General features: G+C 33.9%; 2 protein-coding genes across 2 annotated transcripts in view; one reads left to right on the forward strand and one right to left on the reverse strand.

Moving 5' to 3' along the window:
- The window catches only part of LOC142358690 (V-type proton ATPase subunit H-like), a 462,227-nt gene that overhangs the window by 109,592 nt on the left and 329,917 nt on the right, over positions 1 to 22,718 (forward strand). The window lies entirely within an intron of this gene.
- On the reverse strand, positions 4,282 to 20,336 carry LOC142335297 (uncharacterized). Its single transcript, XM_075383736.1, has 3 exons — positions 20,058 to 20,336; positions 15,356 to 15,498; positions 4,282 to 5,024 (listed from the first exon to the last, which is right to left on the reverse strand). Exons 1-3 carry the CDS (start codon positions 20,275 to 20,277, stop codon positions 4,776 to 4,778), a joined length of 612 nt encoding a protein of 203 aa, XP_075239851.1. The 5' UTR covers positions 20,278 to 20,336; the 3' UTR covers positions 4,282 to 4,775.

Consider the following 22,718-nt stretch of genomic DNA (forward strand, 5'->3'; position numbering starts at 1 on the left):
ATTTAAACGAAATTTATGATGCTTTTCTTGTAAATGATCGTTGAGCCAGCAACACAAGCTTTAATTTCCATTATTGAACGTAATTTTTAACCCTCTGTGTTTAGAGATATTGGCAATTTAACAATATAAACATTTTTCAAAAATTTGAGACCTCGAACAGTAATTTCAAAATTGTACGTTAATAACTGCGGTTATTAATTCACAAAGTCTCTGAATCATTTATAGTGCTATTTTGCTGCAGGTAATTTGCTACCCAACATGCTGAGTCCACCGAACTTGAAACCAGTAAAGCTATCACTTTTTGTTGCCAAGCACCTTTTTGGTTGTTTTTTTCTGTACTTTCCCTAATAAAAGCCTGAGGGGCTTTGCAAAAAGTGAAAAGTTCTCATCAAGATAGGCTACCAACATTGTTAATTTGATTATACGTATAGTATACTGGATGCAATTTCCTAGAGAATGCTCAGAAATAATTAAACATCACGCAATTGCGATATTTTCTTTGAAACGTATCACTTTTACAGCAAATTTTAGAAATTCATTCATTTTAAAGAAACTTCTAACGCAAACAGTCTATGTAATCTTTCAATTGATCACATTTGCTTAACAATAGGCCATAAAATAGTGTTTTGAAGTTTTTGTTGTGAGATATTAGGACCTTAACTAAAAAACGCTTTCTGAAAACTTAAGCCCTCAAACAACTTTTTCCAGAATCTACATTCAAAGCTGATCTCTATTAATTCACAAACCCTCTGAAACAGTTTAAGAGAAATATTACTAGGAACAATTGGCCACCAAATATATTAAATCTGACCCACTGGAAACCAGTAAAGCTATCAGTTTTTGTTACAAAAATCTTTTTTGGTTGTTTTTTTTTGTACTTTTCCTAATAAAAGCCTGAGGAGTTTTGCAAGCAGTGAAAAGTTCTCATCAAGATAGGCTAACAACATTGTTAATTTGATTATACGTATAGTATACTGAATGCAATTTCCTAGAGAATGCTCAGAAATAATTAAACATCACGCAATTGCGAGTTTTTTTTTGAAACGTATCATTTTTACAGCAAATTTTAGAAATTCATTCATTTTAAAGAAACATCTAACGCAAACAGTCTATTTTATCTTTCAATTGATCACATTTGCTCAACAATAGGCCATAAAATAGTGTTTTGAAGTTCTTGTTGTGAGATATTAGGACCTTAACTAAAAAACGCTTTCTGAAAACTTAAGCCCTCAAACAACTTTTTCCAGAATCTACATTCAAAGCTGATCTCTATTAATTCACAAACCCTCTGAAACAGTTTAAGAGAAATCTTACTAGGAGCAATTGGCCACCAATTATATTAAATCGGACCCATTTGAAACCAGTAAAGCTATCAGTTTTTGTTACAAAGATCTGTTTTGGTTGTTTTTTTTCTACTTTTCCTAATAAAAGCCTGAGGAGTTTTGCAAGCAGTGAAAAGTTCTCATCAAGATAGGCTACCAACATTGTTAATTTGATTATACGTATAGTATACTGGATGCAATTTCTTAGAGAATGCTCAGAGATAATTAAACATCACGCAATTGCGAGTTTTTCTTTGAAACGTATCATTTTTAGAGCAAATTAAAAAAATTCCTTCGTTTTAAAGAAACATCTAACGCAAACAGTCTATATGTTCTTTCAGCTGATTACATAGGCTTAACAATGGGCCATAAAATAGTGTTTTGAAGATTTTGTTGTGAGATATTAGGACCTTAACTAAAAAAACGCTTTCTGAAAACTTAAGCCCTCAAACAATTTTTCCCAGAATCTACATTCAAAGCTGATCTCAATTGATTCACAAACCCTCTGAATCAATTTAGGCGAAATATTACTAGGAACAATTGGCCACCAAATATATTAAATCTGACCCACTGGAAACCAGTAAAGCTATCAGTTTTTGTTACTAAGATCTTTTTTAGTTGTTTTTTTTTTCTTTTCCTAATAAAAGCCTGAGGGGCTTTGCAAGCAGTGAAAAGTTCACATCAAGATAGGCTACCAACATTGTTAATTTGATTATACGTATAGTATACTGGATGCAATTTCTTAGAGAATGCTCAGAGATAATTAAACATCACGCAATTGCGAGTTTTTCTTTGAAACGTATCATTTTTACAGCAAATTAAAAAAATTCCTTCGTTTTAAAGAAACATCTAACGCAAACAGTCTATATGTTCTTTCAACTGATTACATAGGCTTAACAATGGGCCATAAAATAGTGTTTTGAAGATTTTGTTGTGAGATATTAGGACCATAACTAAAAAACGCTTTCTGAAAACTTAAGCCCTCAAACAATTTTTCCCAGAATCTACATTCAAAGCTGATCTCTATTGATTCACAAACACTCTGAATCAATTTAGGCGAAATATTACTAGGAACAATTGGCCACCAAATATATTAAATCTGACCCACTGGAAACCAGTAAAGCTATCAGTTTTTGTTACAAAAATCTTTTTTGGTTGTTTTTTTTTCTTTTCCTAATAAAAGCATGAGGGGCTTTGCAAACAGTGAAAAGTTCACATCAAGATAAACTTCTAACATTGCTAAATTGATTTTGCGTATAGTATACTGGATGCAATTTCTTAGAGAATGCTCAGAGATAATTAAACATCAAGCAGTTGCGAGTTTTTGTTTGAAACGTATCATTTTTACAGCAAATTTAAAAAATTCCTTCATTTTAAAAAAAACATCTAACGCAAACAGTCTATGTATTCTTTTAAGCAATTACATTAGCTCAACAATGCGCCATAAAATAGTGTTTTGAAGATAGGACCATAACTATAAAACGCTATCTGAAAACTTAAGCCCTCAAAAAAATTTTCAAAAATCTACATTCAAAGCTGATCTCTATTGATTCACAAACCCTCTGAATAAGTTTAAGCGAAACAACACTAGAAGCAATTGGCCACCAATTATATTAAATCGGACCCACTGGAAACCAGTAAAGCTATCAGTTTTTGTTACAAAGAATTTTTTTAGTTGTTTTCTTTGTACTTTTCCTAATAAAAGCCTGAGGGGCACCCAACTGATCTCTCTTAAAAACTGTAATTATTATTTGAAAGTAGATTACAGAAGGAATTCAAAATTCTAGGTTGGGAGGGATATTTTTCGCTCCATCGTATAGAAAAAATGATTTAAACAAATTTTTTTTTTGGTAATTTCACCAACTTTTTCTCCCTTCAACACTTTGCAGTTTCACTTGCACCCAACTGACCTCTCTGAAAAACTGTAATTATTATTTGAAAGTAGATTACAGAAAGAATTCAAAACTCTAGGTTGGGAGGGATATTTTTCGCTCCGTCATATAAAAAAATGATTTAAAAATACTTTTTTTTTTGGTAATTTCACCAATTTTGTCTCCCTTCAACACTTTGCAGTTTCACTTGCACCCAACTGACCTCTCTGAAAAACTGTAATTATTATTTGAAAGTAGATTACAGGAAGAATTCAAAACCCTAGGTTGGGAGGGATATTTTTCGCTCCATTGTATAGAAAAAATGATTTAAAAATACTTTTTTTCTGGTATTTTCACCACTTTTCGTTGAGTGTTCACTTGCGTCTTCTGGTTGAGTGTTCACTTGCGCAATTATTTGGATTATTTTTTCTTCACCCAGAGCCACATTTTGGTGTGTTTTTTATATTATTTTTCTGCAAGAATCTTGCAAGATAACCATTCGTCTTGCAAGAATCTTGCAAGATAACCATTCGTCTTGCAAGATCTTGCAAGATAACCATTTTTCGCAAGATTCTGGCAGAATCTTGCAAGATAACCATCTGGTCTCGACTGGGGAAAAGAGGCAAAAATATTAAATGTTTGTCAATACACTTACGCTAAAGTTGAAAAAAATTACGGTAAGTGGCAAATGTTCACAAGAGCATTATTCCTGTTAATTCCTAGAAAAAGGACAAAATTTGGAAAACTGTTTTGAAATTACAATTCTACGCTCGATGGTTTTTTTAATGACACCACTAATGTCTTAAGCCAAATATATCGATCGGCCAAAAGACGAAGCAAAAGCATGGAAATTTGTATTCTATTATTTATTCTTTTTAAATGTTTAATTCGACTACCACAGTTTTCATTTGTGCAATGAATGCTGTTCACTACTCATCATTACAGAGTGACTAAAATTTCTTACAATCTTGCATTTTCTTATCATTTCTAATTTCTTATTTAGGTAACTTTTTAGTTTGAAATTATCTCGGGGAAAAATCCTCTAATTGACCATAAATGATTATGAATGCATTGTTCTCTGGAAAAACTTTGCTTAATATCAACAGTAATTAAATTTCCATTGAAATACAAATCTACATCACAACTACAATACACTACAATGTCAGTTCTACTTATAATAACAGGAAATATATTAGGGGTGTTTGTGTGCTTTCTATCTAAAATCTTCTGTTAGAAATACGAGGACATACTCGGGGGCAGTTTCCATATCAGCCAATAGAAGAATAAGTTTGTTTGGTTAACTCAAAAATCGTGATATACTTTGTCACTGAAACACATCTTGTCAAGAATCGGACCTAAATCGTTGACATCACGGCGAAAAAAATTATTATCATGTTATGATCAAAATTCTCATCTTTAATTTTTGTGTTCGGAATGAATAGAAAAAAAAACGCTCAACTTTCTCTGATGGATTTCAAATTTAGTCTCTCATTGAAAAACTGACAAGATGAGTTGTCTAGAAAGATATCTTTTTGGTGTTTTTCTGCTCTTCGAGCACTGGCCCTCTGTGTGAGTTTTTAGTCTAATTTGAGCAGTTGCTGTCCCTTCGGATGCTAGCTCGTCTTTCATGCATTCTAGCCTCGTTTTTGGCCGTTGGAACCAGCATAACTGGCAGAAGAGCCATTTGGACTACGAAGTTGGCCACACTGCCACCCTTGAGCAGCTTTTTCTTCACCCCTCCCCACCCGGTGCTAGCCATGACTATCATGTCCGTCTCGAACTTGTCTGCCTCCTGACAGATCTCAATGGCCAGACTCTCCTTCCCAGACGCCTAAACATTATACAAACAAAAATGAGGGCTCTATTCTGCCCCCTTCCCAGACCCTCGCACTAGTCGTTTGTGACTCTTTATTGCAAACTAGATGTTGTTAAGTTAATGTTATTGCGCATGTACATTTCCGAAAAAAATGTAAATTCTCAGGCTATAAGTATTGAAATTTTACGTCACATCTTGCTAGCTTGGTCACCATATACTTTGGTTTTGAGAACCAATCATGGTTTCTTACAAAGTGTTTGAGGTTTCAATGATGGCATCACTTTAAAGAGGATTTTAACTGAGATATAAAAACTATTTTAGAAAATGGCATATTGCTTCCGAATCGAAACCAATATTAACCATTTTGTAAGAGGAAATCGCTGAGTTCACCCAAAATCAATTTAACTGATCTGTCAAAGCTGATGAGAAGGGAATAATTCAAATTTTCCCTTGACGTAGGAACCTGGTTTCCCAACAACCTTCTGCTGCTTGAACCGCTATCAGCGTTTGAAAAGAACTGCTAGCAAGTTTCAGCGAGCTGCACAGTTAGCTACAGAGACCAGGGCATTTTTTTTAATTTTCGGGATATGTGAAAATTTAGTGCAAATAACATTTTATGAAAACCTTTAAATTTGAGAACATTTCTGAGTTAAAATTATCGCCTATTGAATGAAGCCAAACTTCCGAAATTTTGCAAATCGAGATAATGCAAAAGCAGAGTTTTTCATGACAATGGGGTCAATTTTCATTCGCGGGACTACTGAACAAATAAGGAGTCTTTCAAAAAATTCTGCTAACTGAAATTCCAATTATTTTGCTTTGTCTTTGTGTGCTTTAGTAAACAAAAGTGTATTCAAAAACCGCGATTTGAATTGATACTAATCCATGTTTACCAGGCGAAGTTGGCGCTTTATTAGTCAAAACATTACTGGTCAAAACAGACCCTTTGAAACTTAAGCTACACTTACACTAATCCATTAGTGTTGTCCAAAAAAGGCTTTTAGAGACATTTCTTGGACAAAACTGACAAAACAAAGTCGCCTACATAGACAGATTTTTTTCAGTAGGTTTAACAGAGCGTGAAGAAGCAATTTTACATTCTTCAATTCCGATATATTTTCTAATTCACTTATACGTTTAATCAATGATTAAATGCACAAATATCCCTTTTCCCATAATTGAGTTTAATTTATATAATCAAGGGCGATTAAATCTAATTGACACAAATCTCGAAATCTTATTACTCAAATCGTAAAAGATAACAAGGCGGCTCGCTAATGTGCGTTCGCACATGATGTTCCGACCCGAGCTCATCTACATTTTTGACTTAATTGTCAACCAAATGAAGAGATAACAAAAATAGATGTTTCAATTTAAAAAAATGCTACATTTTAAGTTAATTAAACACACTAAATTCTGCCTCGATGAAATAGCAATAATAGATTTCATTCATGTGACATCAATAACTCATCACAAAAAGTCGTATGGCAAAGAAAAATACATCAAAACCACGAAATTTTTGAGAAAACCCATAGTATCAAAGTCAAAAAATTCTACAGCTTTCAACGGAAGGCATTTGATACGCTAACCTATGCCTAGATGATGTGACGACTAGGATGGTTGTCATTCAAAATTTATCAATAAGACATTACAACAAGTCATTGACTATGAAAACAACAACAAAAACAGGCAAAATCCAAAAGTTCGGTTGAAAATTGAGAGAAGAAAGTGTCGAAGCTATTTAAACCATAAGCTTTTTTCTCTGAAAACTTTTTCAGCGATCCATCGAACGTCTTCACTAAGCCAATGGGAGCTATCAATATTAGGATAATGTAATACGATTTCAAAAGGAACCAAAATTACTAAAAAAAATCCAAAAATTATAAAAATTATGAAAACGCGTGAACCGAAGTCAAAAAAACCAATAGTTAGAACACAAAACCGCTAAATAGATAAATTGTTGTTGATGTAGAAAAAAAACGGTTCTGTGATTACCGAGACTGACTTACAATCCACGAATATAATCTTAAGATTGATTTATGTTAAAAAAAAATAAAAAATATTTTTAAAGTCTTAACAGCCATTAAACTCAAAAGCTTTCATAGGAATTCGAAGAATACGCTCAGCTATGCCACGATGTGAATACAAGGATGTTTATGATGCTTAGGTAATCAATAAGACATCACAATATGTCTTATGACTATGAAAAAAAACGACAAATACAGGCAAAAACCAAAATTTCTTTAGAAAAATGGGAGAAGTGTTGAAGCCATTTAAACCATATTTTTTTCTCAGAAAGTTTCATCTATGATCCTTTGGACGGTTTCACTAAAGGAAGATGTAGCCATCAATATTAGGATGACGTGATAAGATTTCAAAATGAACCAATAAAACGAAATGTCCAAAAAATTTTTAAAAAAGTTTGAAATCTTGTGGCATTGAAGACGTATAACCAATAGTTATTTGATAAAGCCGCCAATGAGATTAACTTATGTTGCAGTGGTATGAAGGAGTTCAACCCTGTTTTTACTGAGACGAACTTACAGTTCACAAAAATAAGTTTATGATTTACTAATTTTAAAAAACTTTCGAAAATTCATTTTCAAAGTCTTAACAGCCATTAGCTGTCTACTCACAGTACTAGATAGGTTCACATAATGCTCACTAGCAAATTTATTTCACCTTTAGTCAACAAGTTTATGTCATAGGATTATAAAACTTTAGTAAAACCTCAAAAAAAAATCAAAATTTCATTTGAAATTACGAAATTTGAGATACGAGTCCAAAAAAAAACATGAGCGATCCCCTCGAAACAAATTTTTTGTTCATTGGGCTTCATTTGGTCGTAAAAGAGGTTTGGCTTTAAGGGAACTTCGATATTAAAAGTGTCTAGTAGTCTCTAGGTGACTTGAAAAAACCAAAAAATTTCAAAATTTTCTAAAAAAAGAGCTCCCAAACATAATTCGATTTTTTTTTTATATTTTAAACTTTCCTCTAAGACTAGAACTAGTCTTTCTTATCTCCTTTCGTCTATTAAAAACCTAAAATTGATTTACTTTTTGGCGTGAAATCTAGTTTTGAATTAAATTTTTCGTAGAAAAAACGTTAATTCGAACGAAAATTACGGTAAAAGTGAACAAAAGTGAACCAAATATCCAGTGTTCACATGAAACTTTAAACCTCGATAAATCTTCGCAAAAAACGAAATTCAAAAATATCTTTTTAATTTCGAATTCTACGCTGGACGAGCTTTTTAATGATACCAAGCACATTTCTCTACAATGAATATATCGGTCGGCCAAAATTCACGGAACAAAAAAACCCCATTTGAGTATATAGTTCCTCCCCCCACAAGTGGGGTCGGAACAATTAATTTTGACTTTTGAAAACACGTACCCTAATCTGTCAGCGTTTTCAACAAAACGCGTTTGTGGACAAAACTAATCTCGTCAAAAAATTTCAAATCATGCCAATTTAGCACAGAATGTATTAAGATTGCGTGTGAAATCCACTGGCACAAATCGGTCAATAAGGCCCAATTTGAGGGTCTATACTGACCCCCAAAGTAAAATTTGTTCCATAAAAATTGTGAGTCTTGTAATTTTCCACTTGGAATGTTAGCATTTATGAACTGTTTATTTGTTATATGTTCAAGCGCATAGTAACTTTAAGTGTGTAAGCATGCTTAAAAGCTTGTGGATGGGACGAGCCGATGGACGATGTCCTATGACGTAAAAAGTCTTTTACGTAACGTATTTTTGCTATTATTGTTCCGACCCCACTTGTGGGGAAGAACTACATACTCAAATGTGTTTCTTTGTTGAGACAATTTTGGCCAATCGATATATTCACCGTAGAGAAATGTGAGTGGTATCATTAAAACGCTGGTCCAGCTTAGAAACTGAAATTAAACAGATTTTTTTCGAAGAGCTATCGAGGATTGAAGTTTTGTGTGAAGACATGATAATTGACATGATTTCGTACACTTTTACTGTAATTTTTCTTCAAATTATGATCTTTTCTATAAAATCTTTAATTCAAAATTACATTTCACGCCTCAAAGTGAATCGATTTTGTATTCATAATACACGAAAGGTGATAAAAAACACTAGTTCTGGTCTCACAGGCAAATTTACTATAAAAAAATCGAAATCTATTTGAGAGCTGTTTTTTTCAGAAAGTTCATGTTTTTTATTGGTCACCTAAAGACTGGCCACTTTTCATATCGATGTTTGCTTAATGATAAACCTGATTTAGAGTGAAATCAAGCCTAATGGAAAAACTCGTTTTCAAGGAATCGCACGTGTTTTTTTGGGCTTCGGCTCTGGGTTTTTGTAATTTTTAATGAAATTTTGATTTTCTTTTTGAGGTTTTACTAAATTTTTGGAGCCATATGGCATACACTCGTTGACTAAAGTGCAAGAGCTTTCGTAATGAGCCTTATTCAAGTTATTTAGTGCTTTGACTGGAAAGCTGATTGCTGTTAAGGTATTGTATATAGTTTTTCGAAATTTTTTGAACATTAACCGATCATAAACTTATTTTTGTAAACTGTAAGTCAGTCTCAGTATTGACAGGACCCCCTTCCTTTCTACTGCAAACAAAATTAAACTAATTAGCGGTTTCACTTTCTAACTATTGGTTTTATGACTTCGACGCCACAAGATTTCAAAAACAATTAAAAAAATCGGATTTTTTTGTATTTTCGATTCATGCTGAATTCTTATCACATTATCCTAATATCGATAGCTCCCATTGGTTTAGGGAAATATTTAAATCCCATTGACTTAGACAAGGAGTTCATTGGATCATAGATAAAGTTTTCAGAGAAAAACTTATGGTTTAAATGGCTTCGACCCTTTCTTATTGCACTTTTCTACTGATTTTTCGTTATTTTTTGCCTGTAATTGTTGTTGTTTTCACAGTTTCATTGTGATATCACATTGAACACCCACGCATAACAAACATCTCTGTCCTTCTATCGAGTAATTACTGAGCGTATTCATTGACTTCTCTTGAAAGCTATTGATCTTAATGTCTGTTAAGACTTTAAAAATAAGTTTTCGAAAACTTTTGAACATTAACCAATTTTAAACTTACTTTCGTGAATTGTAAAAAATTCTCAGTAATGACCCGAAGCCCGTTCTTTTTTTTCTACTGCAAACTAAGTATTTTTGGTTACCGTCTTTTTTCTTATTTTTGGTTTGTGACTTTGATGCCACAAGATTTCAAAAAAAAAACTTTTTGGTAATTTTGTATTTTTGGTTCCTGTTGATTTCTTATCCCATTATCCTAATATTGATTGCCCCATTGGTTTCGAGAAGACGTTCAAAAGAGCACAGATAAAATTTTCAGATAAAAAGTTATGCTTTAAATGGCTGAGACACTTTCTTCTCGCACTTTTCTAATGAAATTTTTGGCTTCTGTATTTGTTTTTGTTCTGATAGTCATAAGAATTATCGTAATATTTTATTGGTTACTCATGCATAACAAACATCCTTGTCCTTCTATAAACTCATAATTGAGCGTGTTTATTGACTTCAGTTAAAAGCTAATGATTTTATGGGCTGTTAAGACTTCAAAAATCCATTCTCGAAAAAATTTTTTGAACATTAACAAATCGTAAACTTATCTTCGTGAACTCTACGAACATCTCAGAAATTACCGGAACTCTTTCTTTTGCAGTTCAACAAAAATAAACCAGTTTGCGGCTTTGTCTTCTAACTATTGGTTTGATGAGTTCGATGCACGAGTTTTCATTAATTTTTTGAATATTTGATTAACTTTTGGATATGTTATTGGTTCTTGTAAAATCTCACCAGAATATCCTACTATGGTTAGTTGCCATTGGCTTAGAAAAGACCTTAGAAAATGATCATAGATAAAGTTTTCAAAGTAAGGCTTATGGTTTAAATGGCTTCGACAATTTCGTCTCGGACTTTTCTACTGAATTTTTGTTAATGCCTGTATTTGTTGTTGTTTTCTTAGTCAATGACTTATTGTAATGTCTTATCGTATCGATGACTTGCCAATAACAAACATTTTTGTCATTCCATCGAGGAACAACTTTTAAGCTCCCAATCGAGCGCTTTTATTGCCTTCCGTTGAAAGCAAATGAAATTAATGGCGTTGATACTACGCGTTTTCTCAGAAATTTCGTGGTTTTGATGTAATTGTTCATAATTTGATTTTTTGAAATCAAATTGATAAGAATAATTTCATGTTGTCAAAAATTTAATTGATAATAGAAAATTGTTTACCGAAAAGTTATTCTATATTGGCTTCGACACTTTTCTCGCTCAATTTTTTTGCGGTTTTTGCCATTTTTTAAAATCTTTAGGTAGGCGTAAAGAGATGACCGGTCTCAGAAGCTTTTAATTGAGCATTCAAGGATTGAGGTTATTCGAGGCAGTCATTTTATAAGTAACAGTAATAAAGTTAATGATATTAAACATTTTCATTGATATTTTAAAATTTTCAATTTTGTTCTTCTTTTCGTCAACTTCTAATTTATTCTCATCATTGAGAGGTACTATTCAATTGCTTGTATTTGAAAAATTTAAATGTCTGGTGATATCATGTTGTAACTGATGTTTTGTTTGGGGACAATATGGGTTTAAATAAAAGTTTTAGTGATGTACTTGTGTTTCCTTTTCTCTTCTTTTAGCCCATTCCGGTATTAACATATCCCAATGATTTTCATATGTGGCCCAAATGAATTTATTTTTTCTTTCACAATAATTTTAGCTGAAATTAGTTAGAATGCAAATAGAAGGAAGAATACATAGTTTTCTGATAATAGCTAATGATTTCAATGGCTTCAATAATTTGTGTTTTCTCAAATTGTTTAATTTTTTGACTTTTTCCTGCTTCTGTAGTCCGTTCCTATGGCTTAGTCTAACCAACGACAGGTACTATTGGCTTCATAGTGAATGTTCAGTAAATTTATTAAGAGTTATTTTAAAAGCTTAGGATTTTTAAGACTTTAGACATTATTTGTTTTCAAAAATGTAGATTGATTTTTGAGTTTCGCCTCATTATTTCCTTTTGTCGACTTTGTTACCTAGTCTCATTAAGGAAATATTCCATCTGCTGTTTAGTATTGACAAAGTAAACTTGTGTAGTCAAGTTTTTATCCAATTGCATTTTGGCGTTGTTACTAGGTGCGTTGAAATTTAGATATTTAGTTTTTGCTGTGAAATTTTTGTTTTTGCTTATTTTGTTGTTTGTTCTCTTTCTCGTAATTTTTTCAATGACAGATCTTATCAGCGCTGTAATGAGGCATGGCATTATGTAATTCAATAAGTAGTTAGTTTGTTAAACGAATTTTTAAACTCAAACATCTATTTTTGTTATCTCTATATTTGGTTGACAATTAAGTCAAAAGTGTAGATGAGATCGGGTCGGAACATCATGTGCGAACGCACATTAACGAGCATCTTTGTAATTTTGAGGAATCATTGACAAACGAACCAGCTGAATTGGTTCTTCAAAATGAAAGTCTTTGTAAATGGTATATCACATATCTACAAAATTTTTTGTTTCCTATCGGTTGAAATTTTTTCCTTCTAAATGGTTCCCATTTCAATGTAAGTATGACTCTCTCTCTCTCTCTCTCTCTCTCTCTCTCTCTCTCTCTCTCTCTCTCTCTCTCTCTGTGTGTGTGTGTGTGTGTGTGCGTGCGTGTATGTGTGTGTGTGTGTTGGTGGGTGGGTGGGTGTGTGGAGGGGGGGAGGTTGTTCGTATTTAGTTGATTACGACAGAAGATTTAATTTGTTTGAAGGAGACAATGCGATGCAAGCGTGGCAGAATGTGGAAAACTTTTAAAGAATCTTCCCTAGGCAAACAATTTTGATCTGAGAGTGAGCTGCAATAGTATAATAGTGGGGAGAACAATTAATCATTCTCACGAAAATATTGGACAACATAACGTGCTTCAATGGGGGGAATCTTCACAAAAAGCTCAACGTAAAAATAGACCGCAACGATACTAGTTTTGAATAACTAGAACCTCTAAGGGGAGGATTTTAATTAAGTTAAAGTGGGGCTAGCAAGGGGGGGGGATACAATGGGGTAAGAACAGCTCAGCGACGAGAGGACGTTTTAGAAATTCCTCCGATTGCAGCCCACCTCCTATTGGTTCATGCGCTCACAAACTCTACCCGGCTTTTTATTTTACGAGTAGCTGTGGTAGAATAATAAAGCTTTCAATGAATGTTTCTACGAATAAGGCAAGTTTCAATGAGAAAACAACATCATACCGTGTCTGCATAAGTGTCCTTTGTATTTGTTCTGAAAGTGTTCTTCTGAATACTTATTTTTCGTTTTTGAAACTGTTTAATGAATATTACACTGTTTTTATCACAATCGAGAAACAATCAATCGCTGAGGTGAAGACGAGTTGTTTAATAACTTTGAGAGGACAAATATAACGATGTATTTATGTTTTTTTTGCTCAGCTCTCGCTGCGATCGCTACTCTTGCATAACTTACGCCACACTGCATTTGATGAGAATTTTTTAGCCAGTGTTTTCTCGCCACTCTCCATATGACAACAGTGGCAAAAAATAGTGACGTAAAGAAGGAATAATCTAATAGAAAGACAGAAATTGACAACTTCAGCTTCTTGTTGTATTCATTGGGCGCTAACAAGCTATTTCACCGGTATATTATGCAACGCGAGTTGACTAAACAAATGAGAAAAAAATCGACAAATTTCTAAAGGGAAACAACCACTTAAAATTCTGCCGATAATTACTAAACACAGCACATTTGATAGAAAAATCTAGCCCTATCACTATTCTGCTGCAATGAGACAGAACGTATTGGTTACGTGACCCTGGTGAAGTCACTGAGAAAATCTGGCATTCATCGAGAATCACAAAGCGGTTCGAAGTAATTTTAGCAAAGTCACGTAACCATTTTGAAACACGCGTTGTGTAAGTTCAGTCAAAAATTTTTTTTTGCAAAATTGATTAAAATTTTTGATTACGAAAAGAGTACAACTTTCAGGATCTATAACCCCATCCAGTTAGTGCTTAAAATTACACCCATATACTGTAATTTTGCTCTCGTGCTAGAACGCTGATCAAGATTCTGGAGGTTAGGTCTTAGTTGATTTGGGGGAACCGAATAAATCCTATTATTACATTAAAAAACACGAAAATCACTTTTGCAGACAATCATCCTTTTTCTTTTCCCTGTGAAAATTTTTTGATGAACCGTTTTAAAGTTTTTGATCTTTGAAATTTTTTCGAGATCTTTTCCGTTTGAGTCCTCCAAGCACAGTGAATGCATATTATTTGGAACTCCCGTTTGCAATGCTTGCGCCAAATTTTTATATAAAGATTTACAATATAATATAACATGCTCTGTAATTGAGGGAGCGTAACGTACTAATGGAGAGGGGCTTAAAAATCTGATTTTTCATATATATATATATATATATTGCATTTTATCGAATTATCTTTGTTTCTTTCTTTCAAATAGAAAGAAAGTGTTAATTTTCCACAATCAAAGAAGGCAGACGAGGATACAACACTGACAAAAACGACTGCTGAAAAATTTCAACGGGTAAAAAAATATCCGGAGAAGTGAAAAAATAATCGGATCTTCAACTCTATCGAACTTCGACATGTGCTCATTTAGTGGGGCTGTATGTAACAACTCTACATTCAATTTCAAATGAAAGCACATTTTTACACATTTGTATACCGTAAGATCTGGCACTGTATGAAGGAAGATCTGGCATTCTATAATCTGGTACTGTTAAGATCTGGCATTCTAAAACTTGCACGTACGTGTTTCAAGCTTTGTTAATTAATTTTTTCTACGTTCAAAATTTCAACTTTTTCGGTTTTTTATTAACGTCTAGAATGAAATGGACGCCCAGAATCATAAACAACCATTTCGGAAATCACCGATCAAAAACTTCCATTTCCTTCTTTTAGTTACGGTCAGAAACCACCATGCCGGTTAATAATCACAAAGCTTGGACCATTTTGCCTAAAAAATAACGGTCAAATATGGCTGTTTCTTATCCCGGCTTGACAATTCAAAGTACTTATACAAGTATCATATATTACATCATATATGCAAATCATAAGGTATTTCTTAGTACAATATCCATTGAACCTAAGAATGGAACCTCAACTATACATGATTTTGCATAATTTTTAAGAGAAAATGTAAAATGATTGAGCTCTAAATCATAAATACTTTTTGAACAAAATCTCAGCTCTGAATTCTGCTGCAACGACGCACAAAACCTCCGTTAATTATAGTTGTTTTCAATGCAATGTTTTTTGGTTTTATTAAAGGCGTGGGCTAATGTAAGGGGTGATTACGTCAGAGGGTGAGATGAGGACAGAGGAGTTGTGGTGCATCCTGTGAGTGGTGAGTTTGTAGTTGTAGTGATCCTCAAGGTCAGTGACCTTCTTCAGTCTCTCCTGTAACTTCATCTCCCAGTTCTTGAATGGAGTGTTCACACCTGTTCAACACAACACCAACACAAATTATGAAAAAACGACTAATTTTTGCGTTGGAAAAACGATCAGAATCACGATGATACCGAAGATTTCTTTCATTTAAAAACGACCATAACGAATCATACTTACGTTCGAAACCGAACATACCAAACAAACCCAATATACCGACGATTTCTCAGAAGAAATATCAACGCAGTACGTGAAGGTTGGCGCAGTGGCAGAAGTGGAAGGCATGCAGGAGGTCAGAGGTTCGAACCCCTGTTGGGACGGTTCTTTTTTGTAAGAATACTGAGAACGCGGTGAAAATAAATAATTCAGGGGGGTGCAAATTTAACGGCTATATAAGGCTGGGGGGGGGGGGGCGCTAGCAGAAAAGATCCCGAACGAAGCAAAGAAAAAATATAGTTAATAGTGCCTATAGGGGTTTCGGCTTCCTCCTTGCTTCGCGGTACTTCAGAATTGGCGAACAGAGGTCAGCCAAGGCAGAAAGTTGTCCTTGGCTACTGACGGTGCTCAATTAAATTTACGGTTGCTCAGAATCCATCTTAATTGACCTTGAGTCTGAAAAGTTAAGAAAGCTCAAAAGGGGTGGTAGAAACAGCTATCAGTTAATGGCATCCCCTGGAGACACCACCCCCAAACAATTGCCACGTGAACTAATTAAAAAGCAGCAGTTTCAGAAAAACGTACCAAGGACCCCACCCCAAACAATTTTAGTTAGGGAAAGCAACTATTCAAGAATGGCTATCACAACCCAACAAATTATCACGAATGAAGTTCAATGTTAACATTGGTTTTTTCCCCCCGTATGAGTAATGAAAAGAGAGAAATATAATAACGAAAGAATGAATGAATACTTAAGAATCATTGTTGAATAGTCTTCTATGATGTGACGTCATTTATGTCGCTGAAATGTTCGTCATAAAATCATTGATTGCTCATTTATGATGTGACATTCTTTTTTATTCCAGTGATAAAAAGTCGTCACATCATAAATAGTAAATGGTTTTATGATATGCTTACATTTTAGTGACGAAAGCCAAAACTGAATAGCATGTTTTGCATTTGTGGTATAGTTAATCTTTCTATTAGATGCTGTTGACTCTCCCATTATAATGGGCGTGAAAATGTCTTCATTTGTTCATCATGAATTTCACAAAGGGAGGAGAGGAGGACTTCCTTGATGAAAAGAAGGCTGGTAGGGAGGGGGGGGGGGGGGGTTCCAGAGCAAAAGGACTAAACCTCTTTCAGGTATCTAAAAGAGATTGTCGGCAACCCATACTGAGATCCCAGACCGAGTTGAATTCTGATAAGCCTCGCTCTGTTATTTCGGTGATAAAATAACATGGACTACCCCAGATAAGCAGGATAGTCTATTTAGAGGCAGACTCTAGAGCATTTGATTGTGATCAGAAGTAATTTGGGTCTGGGATTGGATCTAGGATGGTCTGATGAGAGACGGTTTCCATCTGGGACTTCGGCCTGGGATGTAAAGGTTCAGAATTTTTACTCCCTAGAATGTTTTTGCAGTTTGATACTCGTCACAGATTAAAATTTTAAGCTATTCTGCTGAGAATTGGAAACTATTAGCTCACGCAGAAATGTTATGAAGGCATGAAAACACAAGTACGAACCAATGCTTTTCACGACAGTACAATTAATCACGACAGTACAAGTATGAGATTTAAAATATTTTAAAGTTGTTCAGATTAAATGCTTCCGCATTTTTCCGAACCAAGTTGTTGCTCCTCTGAACTGTTAAGCATTTTTGATTAAATGTTGTTTAACTCTTTATCAGCTTTTTTAACTTTTTGAACGTTTAAATCGCATCGCAGTTTTGTCAGGATTGCTTTTGTGAATGAACACAACAAGGATGTAAGTTTTTATTTAATCTTCGCATTTTAAATAGAAACACTTAAAAACATTATGACCGAATTTATCTGAAAGCTTTAAAACCACGAGACCGAAATGAATTTCAGGCTGAGAATGGCCAACAAAGTATATTGAAAATTGTTTTATAGGCTTAGATAAAGAATGTAACAAAAAACAAATCTGGGCACTTAGGTTGCCCGCCGTCAACAAAATTTTAAAAATTTTTAAAAAATAAGATTTATAGGCTGCTTTGCTGATTTTTCTGACATTTGTTTGGCTCTTAAATTGTTTACATTTTAGTACGGTTTTAGTACCACACTCCATCTCACGGAACTTGACAATGCCTTAATGCAAAACTTTCGAAATTTTGAAACCGCCATTTTACTTTAGATGTTCTAGAGATGTTTTCATCTAAAAACTATCCGGTGCCGTTAATGTTTTATTCACTTTTCTATTTGGTCAACTTAGGCCCAAGTTTATACAAAACAGCTAAAGTAGTTTATGATAGTTTGGAAATATCATTAGGCAAAAAAGACTGTATACTGACTGGAACTCAAATTAAAATTTCTTAAAGTTCCCACATAATCAAAATCGGCTCAATCTTCAAAAAAAATTTGCAAGATCTTGCAAAAAAGGATTATCAAAACAAGAACACGTAAGAAGACAACAATCATGTGAGCATTTTACAAGGACTTACAAGATAACCCTCCCTTTGAAAGACTGTTGTAAGATAATAGATTTTTTAACACCAGCTATAAGAGGACAATTACTCATTGCAATTCGGACACATAGTTGTTGCTTATTCCCTCTAGTCATGTTTAACATATTTGACCAGAAAAATTAATGGAAACATAAAATTAATAAATACCAAAAAAAGTGAGAGCGACGATTAAATTGATCAAACTTATTCCAAATTATCTGAACCGTCCCATTAGGAAACAGTTGCCTGCTAATAGGATCTCAATGCACATATTATGAGGTAACTGAAATACTAAAGACAACTGAAATATGATTAAATAAAGAGAATTGCACACTGACTGAAAAACCTAATTTTTGATTCCACAAAATTTTGTTCTAAAACAGCAATCCAAATTGCTTCAATCTCCTTGAAAAGGGAATTATGCATGTTTTTATAAATTTTTGAATTTCACCAGTGTGTTAGCCTCAGTGAGATTGCCGCTCTGCTATACAACGCTTTGTGAAAAAATTGGAAGGCTAATAAAACTGATCATTTACGATTTTCAATAAGAAATGAAAAAAATTGTGATTCTGGGTTATAATCGATACTTACATGTCTCAAATGATATTAAAGATAACGTAAATTAGATTTGTGAACAAAACTTGTGCTGAGTGTTAATATGACCTCTCTATGAGCGCTTTAGAACTAAAACTTGCATACATGTCTTGCCTCAAACTGATTTCCACAATTTAATTCCTGCACTGGTGTGGAGTTGGTTGAGTAGTTGTTCGATGTGAGCCATCTTTTTTGGTAGTGCTTCCTATCCATAAGAGTGGTATAACAGCTCGAGATTTTTCTATGGGGTCAATGCTTAAAAAATTGTTACATAAAACAGGTGTATATCGGATAACCGAAATTTTCTACATTGTTTTAACGTGAAAATTAGTGTCATTACTTTACTACTAGATCTAAGCTGCTAAAAAAGATATATAAGCGTGCGTTAGGCTAAAATTGGCCTTGAAATAAGAGAGTTTCCCATAAGGGATATATAACGTCAAGATTTGCAATTTCGTCAAATGTTTCTCAAAAAGTTATTCCTATTTGAAAATATAATAGAAATTTGCTGGTCAAGGAGTTGCTCAATGTTACCCATACTGTTTTGGTTGTGCCTTCTGTCCATAAGGATTGTAAAGCACCAAGTTTTTTTCTTTGACGTCGTCGGTTAAATTTTGCTGGGTAAAATGTTTTTTTTTTAAATCGATTTTTTGTTAAATGTCCATCCATTTGCGCCCTTACAGGGACCTTCGCACGTGTGCTGTAAAATATTTGTGCTCTGTTTCTTTGCTTTTGTGACTTGCTATAATATTCTTGGCCTATCCAGGATTTTACATTTAAGCTATAATTTCCCGGGACTTGGAAAAAGCCTCCATTTTTGCTTGTTCTGCAAGAAAAATCAGTAACAAAAATTTTGAGAAGCTCATGAGAACTCACGAAAAACCCAAGATTCTTTGGATGCCTTCTTTCTGTTGTTATAGAAAATTAGTTACTGTAGAACTCCCATAAAATGGAATAGCTGTAGTCATAGAACTTTCATTTATTGCAAGATTTTAGTTTTACCAATCTTTTAAAATTTTTTTTGATTTATGAGGTCAATGGTTCACAATATGAAAATTCTATGATTAAAACTTTTTGTCAACCCAGGATTACACTAAACAAATGGCAAAACTTAATCTCGACAAAATAGTTGAAAGGAAGCAAGCAAAGCAGTTGCACAAAATACTCCAAAATAAGCATCGGGCTAAGCGAATTGATTGGATATCTATTTCATCTATACAAAAAACTATTTTTTTCACCGACATCTTTGTCAGTTATTAGTTTTTTGATATTTTATGAATCTGATAAAAGCTTGTTAATGGAAATGAAAATCACCTTTGTTGGAAAGGGGGGTCACTCATCAATTTTCCCAACATTTTCTCATTTTTTCAGAACCTGTTTATAGAACAGACCCACCTTCGTTAAGAGTGAAGAGGGGGAGGGACACTGGCTCCGGCATGTGGAATATGCGCACAATATCTGTCTCCCTCTTCATGTTGCTCACATACCAGTTGAAGGCCCTCTCACTGTCTGGACTGCCATCGACGGGTATGAACACTTTGCGTGACTTCTCCTTTTTCTGTTGTTGTTGACTGCCCGTAGAATTAGAGGACGAATCGCCACCACTACTTGACATTGTCGATTTGTTCAGCTCTGGTGGAACGAAAGGAGAATCTAAACAGGGACATCGGTTTCCAGGTGAGTTAAATTATAAGGCAATCAAAAACGCTCGTGGGCTGTACTGGCACTAAATATAATGAGGGGTGTAAGCAACATTATCTTGACAACATGAGTTTGACATGACCTTTACAATATGAGCTTGACAATCGAAATCCCACCACAACACAATTGTACAACAGATTGGTTACTCTTTTCTTTAACTCATCACTGGACTTCGGCAATAAGGCGCATCAAATTTTACGCACGAAATGCCACTTGTGATATGGCATTTCAGAATTTGTCCAAATTATTAAGTGATTGCGTAAAGCTGTCTGCATCAGCCTTTAGGATTTGAAACATTCCAAGTGAAGCCAAACTTGAAACAGCTTCATCAGAAACAAACTAAGAGGATAATATTTGCCAAGCTCTTGGCATGTTACAAGACAAGAAAACATCAAGATATAAACGAATATGAAGATCTTTGGATGTATGCAAGATCCGGGCCAAAAAGTAAAAAAAAGATTGATCATGACATGGTAAGACGTACCAAGTTGTCAAGATTGAGCAGCACCACCAAGCATGATTTTGCGATTTAGAAATAATAAGATGAATCAAGAGTTATAAGGCTTTCTCAAAAACTATCAAGAGTAATATGAAGCATTAAAGTGACTTGAGCTAATTTTTTGTTCTACATGGAACCTCAAATTATGAATATATATATATATATATATATATATATATATATATATATATATATATATATATTTATCTTCTCCATTTGTTCCCCCAGTAAGATGCACAACCCCAATTACAGAGCACTCTATATATAAAATGATTATTTAATATTTTATATATATATATATATATATATATATATATATATATATATATATCATGCAAAATGGAAGTTTTGCGAACAATTTCAGATTTCATTTGTTGTTGCTTATACATCTTTAAAGAGGTTACAATCGTTATTATCACCATTTATAACTCCCCAGCTGACTGCAAATATAGACTCAGTGCAAAATTGTTCTGCAAAACTGTTCAGGAGATTGTCAGAGATGTCCAAGAATATCAAAGATCCATTCGTTCCTTTACTTTCTTTTTGAATGGTGACATTAACTCCACTCACACAGATTGGCTGATTTTAAGTAGTAATTGATCATACGAAAAAGCAGTTTTGAACGGATTCAAAAAATTGAATATGTCATCACTGCAATCTCATGCAAGCTCGCTGGACATTTTTCATAGTAACAATGCTAACTTGTGTAGCGAAATATTAGAGGAGAAATCGTTCTCAGATCACAAGTAATTCTTAGCTGAAATTTCGATTGAATATGCTGAGCCTTGCCTAAAATAAAACGTTTAGAATTTGGCAAAGCTAATTGGGACGAATTTACGATCAATTTTAATTTTCCAATGTCTTCATTTGACTCAAATGATATTATTGTCGACTCCTTTTTACCATAAATTAGAACTTGCGTCTTCTATTGCAATTCCACTCAAAACCTCTAGAAAAACCAATGCGCCTTTTTATATGTCCTCTAACAGTATCCATTTAGAAAATAAATTCAGAACAGCGGCGAAAAATACACAAAACGCAGAGAAAATTTCACGACTTAGAGAAGAATTATCCATTTCTCTAATTAATGACAAGAAACATTTCGTTGAAAAAAGTAAAAACTGGTCAACAAACAATGCATAAAAATAATGAGACAAATAACAAAACAGCCAGCTCTGCCTGAGAAAATGGTGTACATGGAAAAATAAGTTTTTGGGTACAAAAGCACTGCAGAATGTTTTAACAATTTTATCGCTTCTGTTTTTGTTCAAGACTATTCTGAAGTTGTCATTCCATTTAATCAAATGCCAGAAATATTTCTTGATGACATTCAATTTAGCAAAGTGACTCTGAGCGAGGAAATAAAATACATACATAGTGGTGCTAACTCTTCTGATGGAATCAACCCAAAAATTTTGAAGTCTGTTGACCGTACATTTCGAATCAACTTTTGTTCATCTTCAGTTGCTGTGTCAGCAAATGTGAGTTTCCAGTTTGTGGAAAAAAATGCATGTACGACCCCCGTTCATGATCGGTAGCAAATTAGATATCAAGAACTACCGACCGATTGCCATGCTTAGCTCCTTGTCACTGATATTTGAGTTTATGGTGTATACACAGTTCCCAATCTTTCTGCAACCAAAGCTTTGCGTAGAGCAACATGATTTTAGGAAAAATCGTCCAAACATCACTCAATTACTTCTCTACTGCCGCAGGTTGTATTTAACTACTTGAAGCAACCAAAATGACAACGACAGTGTATCTAGACATAGCAAAGGCCTTTGATACCCTTAATTATAATATCATACTTTAAAAATTATGTCGAATGGGACTGACAGTGCTTTCTTGAGACTTTT

Source organism: Convolutriloba macropyga, chromosome 2 (genome assembly GCF_964194025.1).
Source record: "Convolutriloba macropyga chromosome 2, txConMacr16.3, whole genome shotgun sequence".
Lineage (NCBI taxonomy): Eukaryota > Metazoa > Xenacoelomorpha > Acoela > Convolutidae > Convolutriloba > Convolutriloba macropyga.